This window comes from Lampetra fluviatilis, chromosome 3, assembly GCF_964198595.1.
Source record: "Lampetra fluviatilis chromosome 3, kcLamFluv1.1, whole genome shotgun sequence".
NCBI classification, from domain to species: Eukaryota; Metazoa; Chordata; class Hyperoartia; order Petromyzontiformes; family Petromyzontidae; genus Lampetra; species Lampetra fluviatilis.
Genome location: NC_136277.1, coordinates 20980680 through 20994437, shown reverse-complemented (window position 1 = coordinate 20994437; position 13758 = coordinate 20980680). Strand labels below are relative to the sequence as shown.

At 43.8% G+C, this 13758-nt stretch overlaps 1 protein-coding gene across 1 annotated transcript in view; it reads left to right on the top strand.

Moving 5' to 3' along the window:
• LOC144954319 (protein AF-9-like) overlaps positions 1–13758 on the top strand; it is an 89736-nt gene that overhangs the window by 66489 nt on the left and 9489 nt on the right. Inside the window, exon 7 of the mRNA XM_078884843.1 lies at positions 13411–13483. Within this exon, the coding sequence (XP_078740969.1) occupies positions 13411–13483 (73 nt within the window). The remainder of the gene's footprint in view (positions 1–13410; positions 13484–13758) is intronic.

Below are 13758 nucleotides of genomic sequence, written 5' to 3'. Positions count from 1 at the left end.
TATGGTCAATGCAGAGTATTGTTTTGCAAGTGGATTGTTGGGGGATGTTTAATGCGCATAAGTCGCTGTCTTCCCTCCCTCCTGGGTTCCACATCCAACGTCCCACGTGGTTGGTTGACTGCATGGCGCGTGTAATGCATGGTGCCCAATTCAGGGAAGAATAAAAACAATTACATATCTCTTTAGTCCTTAATGATGGTGGATTGAAGTCTGTGTAATGGTAATTCCTTAATTTTTTAAAAATAATATCTACTTCATTTCGGATGTTTAATAGCGGATGATAGCAATAACCTAAGTTCTTGTGTTTAAGTCAGTTCATAGTGGCTCAGTGATCAAACAGTTCTTGGGTGGTGGTTATCTCTGTTGGTGGCTCAGCCAATGGTAGAAAGTCCACATTTCTATTCTAGATTTGAAGCTTTCGTGACTGCAAGGATTCATACTCTTAGGTTTTTTCGGTAAAGTCACGTAGGGAATAAATAAAAATAATAATAAATAATAGAAATCATAATAGAAATAAAATAATAAGTCCCGACGTTTCCGAATTTACTGTATCACTTAATACAGTAAATTCAGCTGTGACGGTCCCACCTGATGACAGAGACTTGTGTTGCCTCCGAAACGTCGTGATTTATTATTTTATTTTTATTATTATTATTTCCACATTTCTATGTTATGGACTTCGCCATCCTTGCGTTTTTTTTTGCTGGGTTAACCTCAAAGCCATAATTAATCAGCTTAATTGTAATGTGCACCACTACATATGCGGTATTTATGAATAAACATGTAATTAATTGATTAGTAAAAACTCTAGATTCAGATTTATGGCTCTTGACATCACCACAGTTTCATATTTTTTTCATTTAAAAGGTAAACGCTTAAAGGAAACGTTTACGGTAATAACTTTTATAGACCTATTTATATATTTTCCGTGCATGAACAGTACTTTTTTTAGAATGCTCTGCTGTTGTGAGATTTTTTTTGGTGTAGCTAGTTATAAACATATGTTTCACATTTTATCCTCGCTTACCGAGTTCGATTCCTGGCTATGGATAAAATCAGTGCCGAGAGATATCTAATCCGCATTGACCGGCGTGTTGATGAATGATTAAAAACCCCTGTGGCTGGCATAGCATGGAAGTCTTCATTCAGCAGTGGATAATGGGCTGTAAATGATGATTTATCCTAATAGATCAAGGTTTCAGTCCTTGATTCTCATTTCTTCTGAACACTCTTTACATCTTCTTGGTTTTTTCGGTAAAGTCACGTGACTTTACCGAAAGAACCAAGAAGATGAATCCCTGCAGTCACGAAAGCTTTAAATCGAAACTCTTTACATCTTTCATCTCTGATTTTCTTGTCTTGGTACTCCATAGGAGCTCAGGTATGTAGCAGCACCTGGTGCATTCCTGTGTGGTGTTAAGGTGACCTGAACACTAAGGTAGTCTCTTAAGACACAAACTAATAAACAAATCCATAAGCAAGCTGTTGGAACGTGTCAGCTTGGCGTGTTCACCGTTTTAAGGATCATGGATTCGATCCTGAATCTGCACAATCGTGCCATCAGCCCCGTTATTTCGCCCTCTCCAGATGTCTTTCTGTGGCACCCAGACATTAAATGTCTTCCTCACAGCGGGGAGCCGGTGGGTTTACAGGTTTTGCATAAATGAGGGCCATTAGGCAGTTTTAAAGAACCCCCCTGAAGTGCTCATACCTAGCGCTCTGGGCTTCTTAACCTTGAGGAATGGTGGATGTATTCCACATTGTCTCGAAAACAACACGTTCTCCCCAACTGCATTCACCCTCCTCCCTGTGTGTATCTACCCTCAACCCTTGTCTACTTTCCCCTGCGGCATCTTGTACAGCTGTCAAGAGTTGATCCTCCGCAAAGAGGTGGCAGATAGTATTTAACAGATGGCAACAAAGGAATGCATGCATGCTTTGTTCAGCGAATGCTAGACAAAGTTTCGTGATGCGAGTTTTTTTTTTAATCTGCATACACCAAAACATTGTTCGTAATTGCAAGTCAGTCAGTGTCTCGGCTAAATAGAGCAATGGGACAGCACTTATGTCTGATGGGGGCCCTGAGTCAGTGGTGAAAATTCCACATTCCCATGATGTAACCAATCCCTCCAAAAGGATGACCAGTGTTGACTTTCCGCAAAGCAGTGCTTGCTTTATCAACCATGGAGGGATGATGGGATAAGTTGATCCTGAACCTTTTATTTCATTTGGTAACCTTCATAGTGTAAAGATTAGACCAATAAATCCATAACAAATGTGCTTTTTTTTGCTTCATGCTATTTCAGATGTTTTTTTTATTACTTCCTCAGAAAGTTGTTAGTGCTGTTAGGTTTTTGAAGTCATATTTTGAAAGCACCTCTAATTAGCACAGTTGGTTACGTATTGTGCAAAATAAGTTCACCATACATACATGATCTGTTTTTTAAGTCGTAACATACGGTACTTTGAATGCTAAGTGTTATTTCTGTGAAGTTCATATAGTAGTGTCATCTTGTTAATGACCAGCCAACCCTACTACTCGCTGTTTGAAGTGATTAAGTATTTTGCACAGAAGGAAAGGTATCACAGCTAAGCAAATGTTCATGTTAAGTAGCATTTCGGTGATTAGTAGTAGACACATCGATGGAGTATTATAAACCATACACGTACAATGTAAGAATAAAAACAAATACGTTGTGTGAATATAATGTGATAATTTTTTTGTACTGTCACCAAAAGGAATCGTAGTTTCACTCGGGCTGCTCGTAGAGTTTTTGGTTTTGTTTAAAACTATTTTGTACAATTGTCTGCATGCAAATGTCAAAACGCCTTAGAGCCACGCAATTTTAATGGCCTTGGCGGACAAAGGTGCCGCTTGAAAGAGTGTTTGAGATTTATGATGGGAGACGATGAACCCCTTCTAGAAGGGGCCTGGCTAAACAGAGAAGGCAGCACGCTGGGAAGAGGTCTTCACATGTCATAAATCACTTCTGCCCCTCTAGCCACACGCTAATTACCAGCGCCAGTTAAAAGCTGGACAGAATTTTTTTTTGCAAAACCCCCCCAAAAGAAAAAACCTTGAAGAAAACGTTTGTTCAAGAGCTGCGAGGAAACTACACCATTTTGGAACACTAATTTTTAGGCCAGTAATTGTAAAAAAAAGTATCCACGTGTTTAACCCTGTTAGAAAACATTACATGAGTGTACGCGGACAGGTCTATGTATATTTAAACATGGGGATACTCCACTATAAAGAAGATGTACGGAAAATAGTAATTCCTGCAGTGTTTGCATTTTCCTCCCCATTTGAATTGTATATGCCCATTTACCAACGGGCCTGAAAATACCGCTGTGCAGGGATGGGAATTGGATGTCTTCACCGTGCAAGTCTGTCATCATCAAGGCTGCTTGCACGTGTTTCTCGGCTGTTGTTTCAATTTATTGCGAGCACAGTTATGGTACTCATGCAGGAATGAAGTGTAGGTAGATTCAACGGCAATTATTTACCCAGGAAAACATCGCCGAGCCTAAGGACTCGTTTTAAGGAGGGTCCTACACTCAGATGTTTGTCAAATTGTATTAATGAGCGTTGGCATGTGGGAGGGAAACGGAAACCTCATAGAAAAGCTGCCACACATGCGAAAGGGGGGGGTGGGGTGACACTCAGCACTGCCCTCTGCTGGCCACCTCACATCAACACCTGGCAAGCTCTCGTCGGTCGCCCATCTAAATCCTAGCCAGGCCTCGGCTTGCTTAGCATGCATCTGATACGAGGCACAATTCTGGTGATTTGTTTTTAGTTTATGCAATCTACCGGTGGGTGTTGCTTGCATTCAGTGCACCTTCCCGCTTGCCCCGTGTAACCCCAGCTTGAATTAAACTATGAAGCGTGCGATTTGATGTTATTAATCTCAATATGCAATGCACGTATTAGAAATTGGGTTAGAATGGGAGATAGGTTGGGTGTACTGTATGGGTAGGTGGAAGAGTGCCACTAGTTGGTAGCAAACACTTCATTCAACTTTATACGAATGTTTCCTTAAACATAACAATGACATCTTGTTCTCAAAATGGAATTTAACTCCACATAAGATTTGGCATTTCATTTTGAGCCACTACAGCCGAGCTGCCAGCCCTGTGGGCATCAGTGGCAATTGTGTGCCAGTTGCTGTGTTGCCTGGCAGTCGAGCACCTTATTTTGCCGCTTTGGGGACGGTTGGTCGTGTTTTTTTTCCCCAAACGTAACAGTGGAATAACAGTGGCTCAAGTGTGTTGAAAAAAACACAGCAGTGGCTATATAATACAGTTGTTATGAATATGCACACTCATCGTCTCCTTGAAAAGTTAAGAGTCAAAGTATCTGCCTGTTCAAAAGAGCAAATGGGGCGCAGTGTGTTCTTTTCATTGGCAGACCCAGAAACCAATGGTGTACATTGCGCATTCCATTGGTGAGAGCCACTTTCTCCGTAGGCTGACCACTATTGACTTTCACAATAATAATGATGAATAATACCATTTAATTACCCAGAAAAACTACACCGAGTCTCATAACATTTTCTGGAAGGTTCCTGCATCAGATATCCTGTGATAGGAAACCGGAGTACCATGCGTACGAAGAGATAACAGCTAAAGCTCCGCACAGATTCAATCCACAGGTAGATATAACCCATCAAGTGATCTATGGATCTAACCTGTTGCCGTAATGCCACCCCCTGGACAACCTTACATCCTCTCACGCCTAGGACACCTCGTATGCACTGGTGTTCAAACATCCACATGCTCACCAGGCTCAACGCCACTGAGCTTCCGAGATGCAATGACATTGGGTGCATTCAATGTGACGTGGTCCTCAGCGATGAGTGCAATGGGGAACGAAGAGGGATGATTTGATGAATTTACACCTGATCAGGATATGAACGAGAAAACTTCCGATCCTAAATCATACTCTAACCACAGCACCGCCTTGACATGCTTTATATAAATAATTTTTTGAAATATTTGCCGCTAATCTCTTGTCACATATAATCTATTTAATATCTACAGCATAATGAATCTTTCGTAGCCTTTGCACAGTGTCATTACGCATTGGCATGAGGACTGGAAAATGTGACATGCTCTCAAAAACCTGGCATTGTAACAGAAGTCGTCTCGCTGCCTGCTTTCCAGCGATCACATGGTACAATAGCGCCATGGTGGTGAGATGTTAACGACCTCACCTGGTATACAGGAGGTCGTGGGTTCGATCTCAACCATGACGCTTGTATATTCGGAGTTTGCATGTTATGCCCGTGGTCGCGTGGATTTTTCTGCGGGTCCTCGCTCCACATTTAGAAACATGCGTTTCAAGTATTTTGCTGCTAGAGATTTCCGCGCGAGAGTAGCCACTTCGTTGAGATATAATTTGTGGCCAGGGCGCTTCTCAAAGAAAGGGCTTTATAGCTCAGTGGGACTTACCTGGTAACATAAACATAGTAAATAGTTTTAAAATAATAATTCTGGAAATGTATTGACGTTCCTTTCGAACAGTAGCTCTCTGCACTTCCATCACCTGCCTAGTGGCAGTTCCCACTCTTGATGTCGTCGCACCAAGTTAGGGCTGCACTGTCTGTTATCCATGACAATACTGTGGGACTCAAATCAGCCTTGTAAGTCATTAGAGACATGACAGCAGCAGGATCATAGTTACAGACTACGAGCTGCAAGACATCTGTGATGGTAATGTGGTGACCAATCCCGTGAGATGCTCAACGGCTCAAACGTGAGCTACTTTAAGGTACAAGAGGGAGAATGTGCTGCCCTCTGATTCCGTTCTGGCTTGACATCATGGTAGAGGTGGGCATACCACCACTTAACCGCACCACGCAACTAGCTGTTGTTTTACCCATGTATACTCTGCTGAGTGTATATTTGCTCATGTACATACACCCCGCTCATGGTCCCCACTTAGTGGGGCAGCAAGCCCACTTTCCCCCTGCTTTAAACCCAGATGCGTACTTTTCGGGACTGGCGTTCGCAGATTTTCTGTACCTCCACCTCGTGGAATGGCTTGTGTTCCGTACCGGGCTCCTATTGAAATACAATAACAAAAATATAACTTGCTCGTTTTAACTGCCGTGCCCAGAGAGTAAATCCAACCAGTGACCTCTGAATTGCAAGTCCAGTGTGCTACCCATCACGCCACAGCAGCTCCCCCTGAGCTTCTCTAAATAGCCAATCAAATATCAATGTAGATATTATATCATCGCCATTGATTCTGTAATGTATCCCGACCTGTGCCAAGTGCAATAAAAAGGATTTCAGGGTAACTTCCACACTTCTTAGTTTCCAAGACACTGCACGTGTACAGTAAATGATATCTGCAGTTCATTTAGATAATGGTATTTTAAAAATGCATATATGAGGGATGGTTAAACATTTTTAGAATGGTGTATGGAATCGCACACAGACTGAATAATGCTAAAATGTTTATGCATAAAAGCTTATGGTCCAGTGTCACCTTTGCAAAATGTTTGACTTTCTCTCCATAGGTCTGTACAGTTGTTGCTCCAAATAATCTCCGGCACGCGGCAGCATTTCGGTTGCCCGAGGCCGCGAATGTGTGCTAATCGCGTCCCCACCGTCTTGTCATAATTTGGGGCTTTTACATTCGGGGTACATTTTTCAACAAGCATAGTCTGCTTTAAAACCCATCCCCACAGGACCCATCATCCCGTTTTTTCCTCGGCCCCTCGAGCACCGTTCTTGCCTTCAGCCCTCAGGGATTCTCCTGTGACACCACGAAGACAATGACCATGACCACCCTAAGGGAGTGATTTTTTTTTGCCGAATGATCACGCCAACTGTGGCACCATTTATAATCACCTATCCTGGAGGGCATCTCTTGTTGATACATGGTCCCGTGTCCGTGTTAAGTAAATGTATATTTAGCCGGCTGGACACGTAAGATCTCCTCTGACGGCGTCCACCCCGTGCCCTGCCGTGACCTCTCCCTTTTCACGTTGCCAATAGCTGCCCGCCCGCTCTGCTGGTGGATGAGTGGATGCGACGGGATAAGGGGTGCACGCTAAGCGGGGCGACATTTGCACACTGGGGGTGTTCCTAAACACTCCAGCCCCGCGCGCAGCGCTCTCATTTCCTCCCCGCTCAGATTAGCGGGCCCGATTATTAAAAGGGAGCATAGAAGGCGGGCGGCAGGAAAGAGCCGGTTAATGCTTGTTAGGCCACGTAAGTGTGGGAAGCGGGTCTCGAGCTGGAAGGTTTTATATGCGTGTCATAAAACTACCCTCCTTGAATGCACCCCCCACCTCCCTCCGCTTTTCTTTTTTTGACTTTGACGATTGTGAGCGTGCTTCCTGGCTATTGCTGCCATACAATAAAAAGGTTCTGTTTTGTCCGGGAGTCTGCCTTCTGGCTGCGTACAGCGCATTGAAAAGGCTGTCTGAGGAAGGCGTTTCCGCTAACATTGGAAATTGCGGTTTATCTCCCCTCCCCCACAGCCTCGGTCCCTTTCCAGTGGCTGCCTCTGGGATACAATTGAATATTTTTTTATATATAGAAAATCCTTTTCAGAAAGTACTCGTTTGGGATGCAGTTTCCCTTCATGAGACAACTTGACAGATTGTGGTGAACGCAATGTGCTGGAAAGCGGGAGCTAATTGTGCTACGGTATCTCATGTTGCATGGTAATGTCGTTTGAAAAGGCCACGTTCCAGCCAGCTTTGGTGCGTCTTTGCAGTGCGGCAATTTTTTTGAGGTATTTTAAAACGTAACATTTTTTTATATGTACTCGGAGCCATATTGAATATTACCAAACTTGTCATTTTTACTTTTCTCATTTCGCAGCAAATGATATAAATTTCAGTTGCTTATTTTCTCTTGCCTTATTCAGAATGATGAACGCACCCGAGCTGCAGTTTCAAATACAAACAGCTCAGAACTAACGCGTCTGTTTTTTTTACTTTCTGTGAAATATAATCACAATATCCCTTGCACTGCTACGTGACGGATGAAGTCATTTCCTTTGAAAGAAAAGGAATGTGTTACCTCTAAACTCTCACCCTTCTGAGTAGAACACAGGAACTGGCGTGTTGTGAATGTTTCACTTTCGAACACCGCGCAAGCGTTGCACAGTGACGCAGCTGAGTTCCGATGTCCTCTGACGTTAGGAATGCCTTGCTGGGACTCTCACTGTGAGTGCGTGGACACGTTTTGAGGTTGTCACGGGGATACCTTTGCAACTTGAAGGATTTAAAGGTGCAGCCGTTCAGTTGCTTTCTCAACCCACTGCTAGTAGAATGATCTCAACTAGGCAGAGCTCTGAAGAGTATTTTAGCCTACTCTTCCACCCACACTTTACCTCGCTACACACAACCTTCTGATCGACTGTGGTCTTAACGTTTATGCTGCTGGGTAGACAAAGGTGGGGATTGATTAAATAAACATGCCCTTGGTTTCACAGTCGTCCGGCTCTCTGGGAGATGGAATCGGCGACCTCTTGATTGAAAGTCCAGCATGCTGACCATTACTTCACAGCAGCATCCCCTTCGCAACTGTCGGGGACCATGATAGCGGAGAGCTGTAATGTGTAAATTCTTTAGGGAGAGCATTGTTCCTGTTATTCATTAAGTCTGCCTGTATTGCTTATGACAGCCCATACCCTTGCGATCCGATGCTGTGGTCAAGATTGAAACACTGCTGAACTTCAACATGCTTGTTGATGGCGCGTACACTCTCCTCAGTGAGGCTTTGCACTCGCATCTGTGAGGCCTTGCGTGCACAGCGTGGATGCACGTCTCTAAAATAAAAGCCCGGTTGTTTCTGTGGATTGTGTCCTTATAGATATTAATTCAAAAGTCTCTGCTACAGTAGCTGGTGTGGGAGCAAGTCAAGTCTGTTGTGCACTTCCATGTCAACACTAGTTAGGTTGCACTGCGTAGTGATTGATATGCTAGCCAGAGCATTGCCTGCTCCCTTACAACTTTAATTCCTAAATGTGAGTAATGTTCATATGCTCTCCAGGTCTTTCACCTTTATTTTAAGGGTACGACCAAAGGGCAGTTGTCTGGTGGGTAGTGAACATATATTGAATACAAAGCCGTGCTTGTACTTTTGGAAAATGTTTTCTCATTACAGGCTTGCATTGCCCAGTGGTTTAAACGCTGCCTGCCTAGCTGGACGTCTGTAGACAAACTCGGCAAACATTGTGGTTTGTAAAATATATATGGGGGTTTTTTCCTCTTTAAACATTAGGTAAAACCAGACCTTTTGAATAGGTTGCCTTAAATATAGACCACAGATGCTCCGAAATTTTAATCGGGTCAATTGAAAAGCTGTGGTGGAAACACAACATTCCCATTGATTGCCACTATAGGTTGGCATCGGCTGGTTTGCCAGCAAAGTTGTACCCATTTTAATAACTGCAAAAGAATGATATGCTGAGTAAACTGCATGTCCAGCATTCGAACTTGCCAGCATTAATATAATTATTTACAGCTTCGTGTGAATCCTCTGCTAGATTAAGGCCTCCTCACTATGCTGCGTCTCTTGGGGGGTTGTTGACCATACTTTTAACTCACTGGTCACCACAGATTGGTGAAGGGTAGAGCCTGGACCGATTCGGATATCACTTGCCGCTGATGCTGGCCAGATTAGCTCTGGTCCGTCTCCTTTAATTTTTTAAGGGTGTCGGGGTGATGAGACGTGCGCAGAATCTTCACGTTCAAGACTGGGAAATGGCCTTGGGATTATCGTGCAACATCTCGCACCGCACGATTCCCCGAAAACAAAACTGGTTGGGAGTTTACTTGCGATGATGAAAGCCATATGACATGTACGCATAAACATTTACCTGCGGTGAATTCTGCTAAGAGACCACTTCTTCAGGAACACTGAAACCAAGCTTCCTTTGTGGAAACCGTGCTGCCACACAATTGCTTGTGCTTTGACCAGCTTTGTTGCCAACACTTCAAGTTCATTCTTCTTATTATGTATGTATGTATGTACGTTGAACTTCTTTTGCACCGTACATAGCCAGCCATGCATCGGAGATGCATGGGAAGAACAAACGAAACACAAAAATCAGTTGTAAATAAATTCTTTTTCAATCTAGATTTAAAAGTGCATAGCTCCAGTGGCTTCCTAATATTGGAAGGAAGAGCGTTCCAGACGGCCGCAGAAGAGCATCGGAAAGCGTGCGATGCAGTGACCGTTCTGAATACCAAACCCATGAATATACAACAATGAGACACCCTTTTGTTTATTATAAACATTACCTCCGCTGCTAGTCGTGCTGCTTCTGCACATTCGTTGAGGATTGTGACTTGTGGTTGGTCGCCACGATTGCAAGTCGAGCGGGATGTTAACGTGGCTGCCCACCGCGGGTGAAGGGAAGTGGCCTCGCTTGTCCTAGCATCAACTTCCCGTCCTTTCTCGTTTCCTCCTTTTTTGCCAGCAGAATGTATACCTTACACCAACACGCCAAAGCAGAGGGCTTGCCATTTGCCATGCACGCCCCGGGCAAAGCACAAACGCAACGCGCTAATGAGGCTGACCCACCACAACTAAGCCAACAATCAAATCGACGGTTCAGCTAAGCAGTGATTTTGTCTCAAACAGTGTGGCAAGAATGTAAGATGAAATAATTCAAGTTCAGGTGAATCCCAAGTAGATGTTTGATAAGTAGGTCGTGCTGCTTCACTGTCTTGATCGCGATGTCGAGAAAGAAAGTTAGTGCCCCTGGTGCGTGTTGTCAAATTTTGGCAGCGTACGGTGTGAAAGAAGTTCAGCACACATCCGTGGGTTGTACTGTAGTTGGTTGGAGCACTTGCCTCGCACGCACGGAAGTTTGCGAGTTCAAGTCCCAGCTAAGGGTTCACTCGGCCTGTCATCTCCCTGGGGTTGCTCAAATGAATAAAGTCAACGGTGGTTGTGCACGGAGTAAACTGGTCCCTTGCCAAAGCACACGAATTTTCACTTCTGGCTTTGACTGGCCTTTGGAAGGGAGTGCTACCCAAGTGCTCATTGAGCAAGGTAGACACTTTCACTTGGTGGTAATTCACATTAACATCGTTGTACAAATGCTTCCATGCATTTCTGTTTGCTCCAGCGTCGTAACATATCAGTTCCTTGTTAGTATATTAGACAATGTCATGTATATTTATTATTATGATGCAATAACCAGCCCGAGGTTACCAATGTAGGTGACTGGTTGGACCTTAGCTCGTGGGGAGAGGTAGCAGTTTGCGCATTTTGCCATAAACTCGGCGGCTCGAGTTCGATCTCCGCTCACGGCCACCGACACCTTTTACGATTATCAGAACAGGTTCCGGGCCTCCTTTAGGTCGACTCGGCCTCAAATGAGATACCTGGTACAATGTGTAAACATCGCCACTGAGGAGAGAAAGGTTGGTCGAGCGTTGTGGTGCTGGCCACCCATCTCCCTCGTGTGCCGTCCCATGCCTTCATAGGTGCTCGCTAACAGCACTTGCCCCAAAAGTCTGTTGAGGCTAAATGTGGAATCTTTGTCTGAGCTCAGTTAAGGTGAAATATACTATTATGCAAGTTTTGAAAATTCATCTGTGTTTTTGTAAATATGTAATTATGTGTCGATATATCAATTGCATAATAATTGCCTCATTGTGCAGTTTGTAGCTCGTGAGTGATGGGTAATGAGATGGGTGATTACAAGTCCTTTGAATATATTTTTTTTATATCAGTTGACACGAAAGGTGCTGTCCCGTGCACTGTGGACCCTTCACACAACTCGAACATCTTCTTGGTTCTTTCGGTAAAGTCACGTAGAAGGAAAATAATAAAATAATAAAAATAAAACATAATAAAATAATTCTCACGACGTTTCGGCCACAACGCAAGCAGCCGTCTTCAGGTGGAGAACAGGTCTGTCGAGAGGACAGTCTGAATGGCACGCCCCAGTTCTGCGTTGTGGCCGAAAGGTCGTGAGAATTATTTTATTATGTTTTATTTTTATTATTTTAGTATTTTCCTTCTACGTGACTTTACCGAAAGAACCAAGAAGATGAATCCCTGCAGTCACGAAAGCTTTAAATCGAAATACAACTCGAACATTTGTCTCTCCCAACAAACGAGAGGACATTGTCTCACGGTAATAGTTTCACACGTAGGCTTTCGCGACCAATGTCATCCATAATAGAGGTTTTTTGGGTTAGACCGCGTAACTATATAACAACCCTTACTAGTTGGCTGTGTCGGGTGGTGGTGGGTTTTAACGACACATTTATATTTTTACACGATCTAACCCAAAAAATCCCATTATGGGTCATATTTTGCACGCGAACGTAAGCTTCAAAGAGATGATTATCGCGTGGCTAAGAAGAAAATTGCTGTTTAAAAGATATATATACCCGTGTGTCTGTCTCTTAATCAAATACTGCACTTTAATAATTTTAAATTATCCTGATGGTCATTGATTCTGAAAGCGTTTTTGTAAATGCATTTTTATTAAAGGACTCCCGTGTACCTAAGGGGCAAGGATATGTAATCTTTATCTCCATCCTGATGAACAGGCCATAAAATAGAGAGTGCATGCAATAATTTTAGGAACGGCTCTGTTTATGCATAATGTGATGAGTTTGAGGGTACATTTTCCCAAAAGTGTTTATTCTGTCCCCCATGTGTGCATAGGGTAACGTGTTGAAAGCTAGGGAACGGTTGTTGGTTTTAAAAGCACCAGCTCAGAAATCCGAGTTCAATTGCGGGCGTGGCACATCGGTCGCACACAGCTGATATACGAACACCACCTGGGCCTTTTCTTTGTTGACGGAACATAACAAGGGTCCCTGGAATAATTAATTAATTGACTTTTTTTTGGTATTGGGGGAGGGAAATGTAAAATTCAGTTTGTACTTCTGGAGCCTCTAAATGCATTGCAACATGCGACTCCGGACGCTGTTCTAAATAATGGGACGTGCGTCATGGGGACCGCTGTAGCAGGAGGTGGTTTTTTTTTAGGGTGAAGTAGAAATGAAAGATTTGTGGCATGGTGCTGACCCCACTATTCCCTGGTGACCTTAATAAATGCCCTCTTACAGCACTAACTATGACAGACTGTCCTAAGGTTCAGAGCGTTTCATTCTCTCGTATTATTTATAAATGCTGTGAGATGTCTTTTTGGCGATAATTGTTTGTGTGGCTCCACTTTTATATCAAATTGTGTGTGTGTATATCGGACAGTGAGAGACGCACACCGTTGGAGCATTTCTCACGGGATAAAATATCTGCAATTGTTTTGGGTTGCCTCTTTCAACAAGTAGCTGGCGTGGTGTGTGCCACCCTCTGTAAGTGGTTGCCAGCAGCACTTGACTGCGCGTACCGGGAGGTTAAACGGGGGATGCGTTTGTCTTTTGTCCCTCTGCGTGTGGCCTGCGCGCGCAGTCCGAGCAGACGAGCCCTGCCAGCTCCAGCAGCAGCAGCAGTAGCTTCACGTCCGTTCAGCCTGGCGGCCAAGGTGAACTTCTTTCGCACCGTACATCGTCAACCGTGCTAATCAGGGGTGCCGTTGAATGACAACAAACTTAAACACCAAAAAGCAGTTGTAAACAAATGAGTTTTCAATTTAGATTTAAAAGTGGATAGCTCCAATGGCCTCCGATTATCGGAAGGAAGAGCATTCCAGAATGGAGCAGCAGCACATCTGAAAGCGCACAATACAGTTCTTGCCGGCAACCTTTCCTGTCGTCACACGGCACGGTCATCACAACGTGTTCCATTGTGCCCCTGACC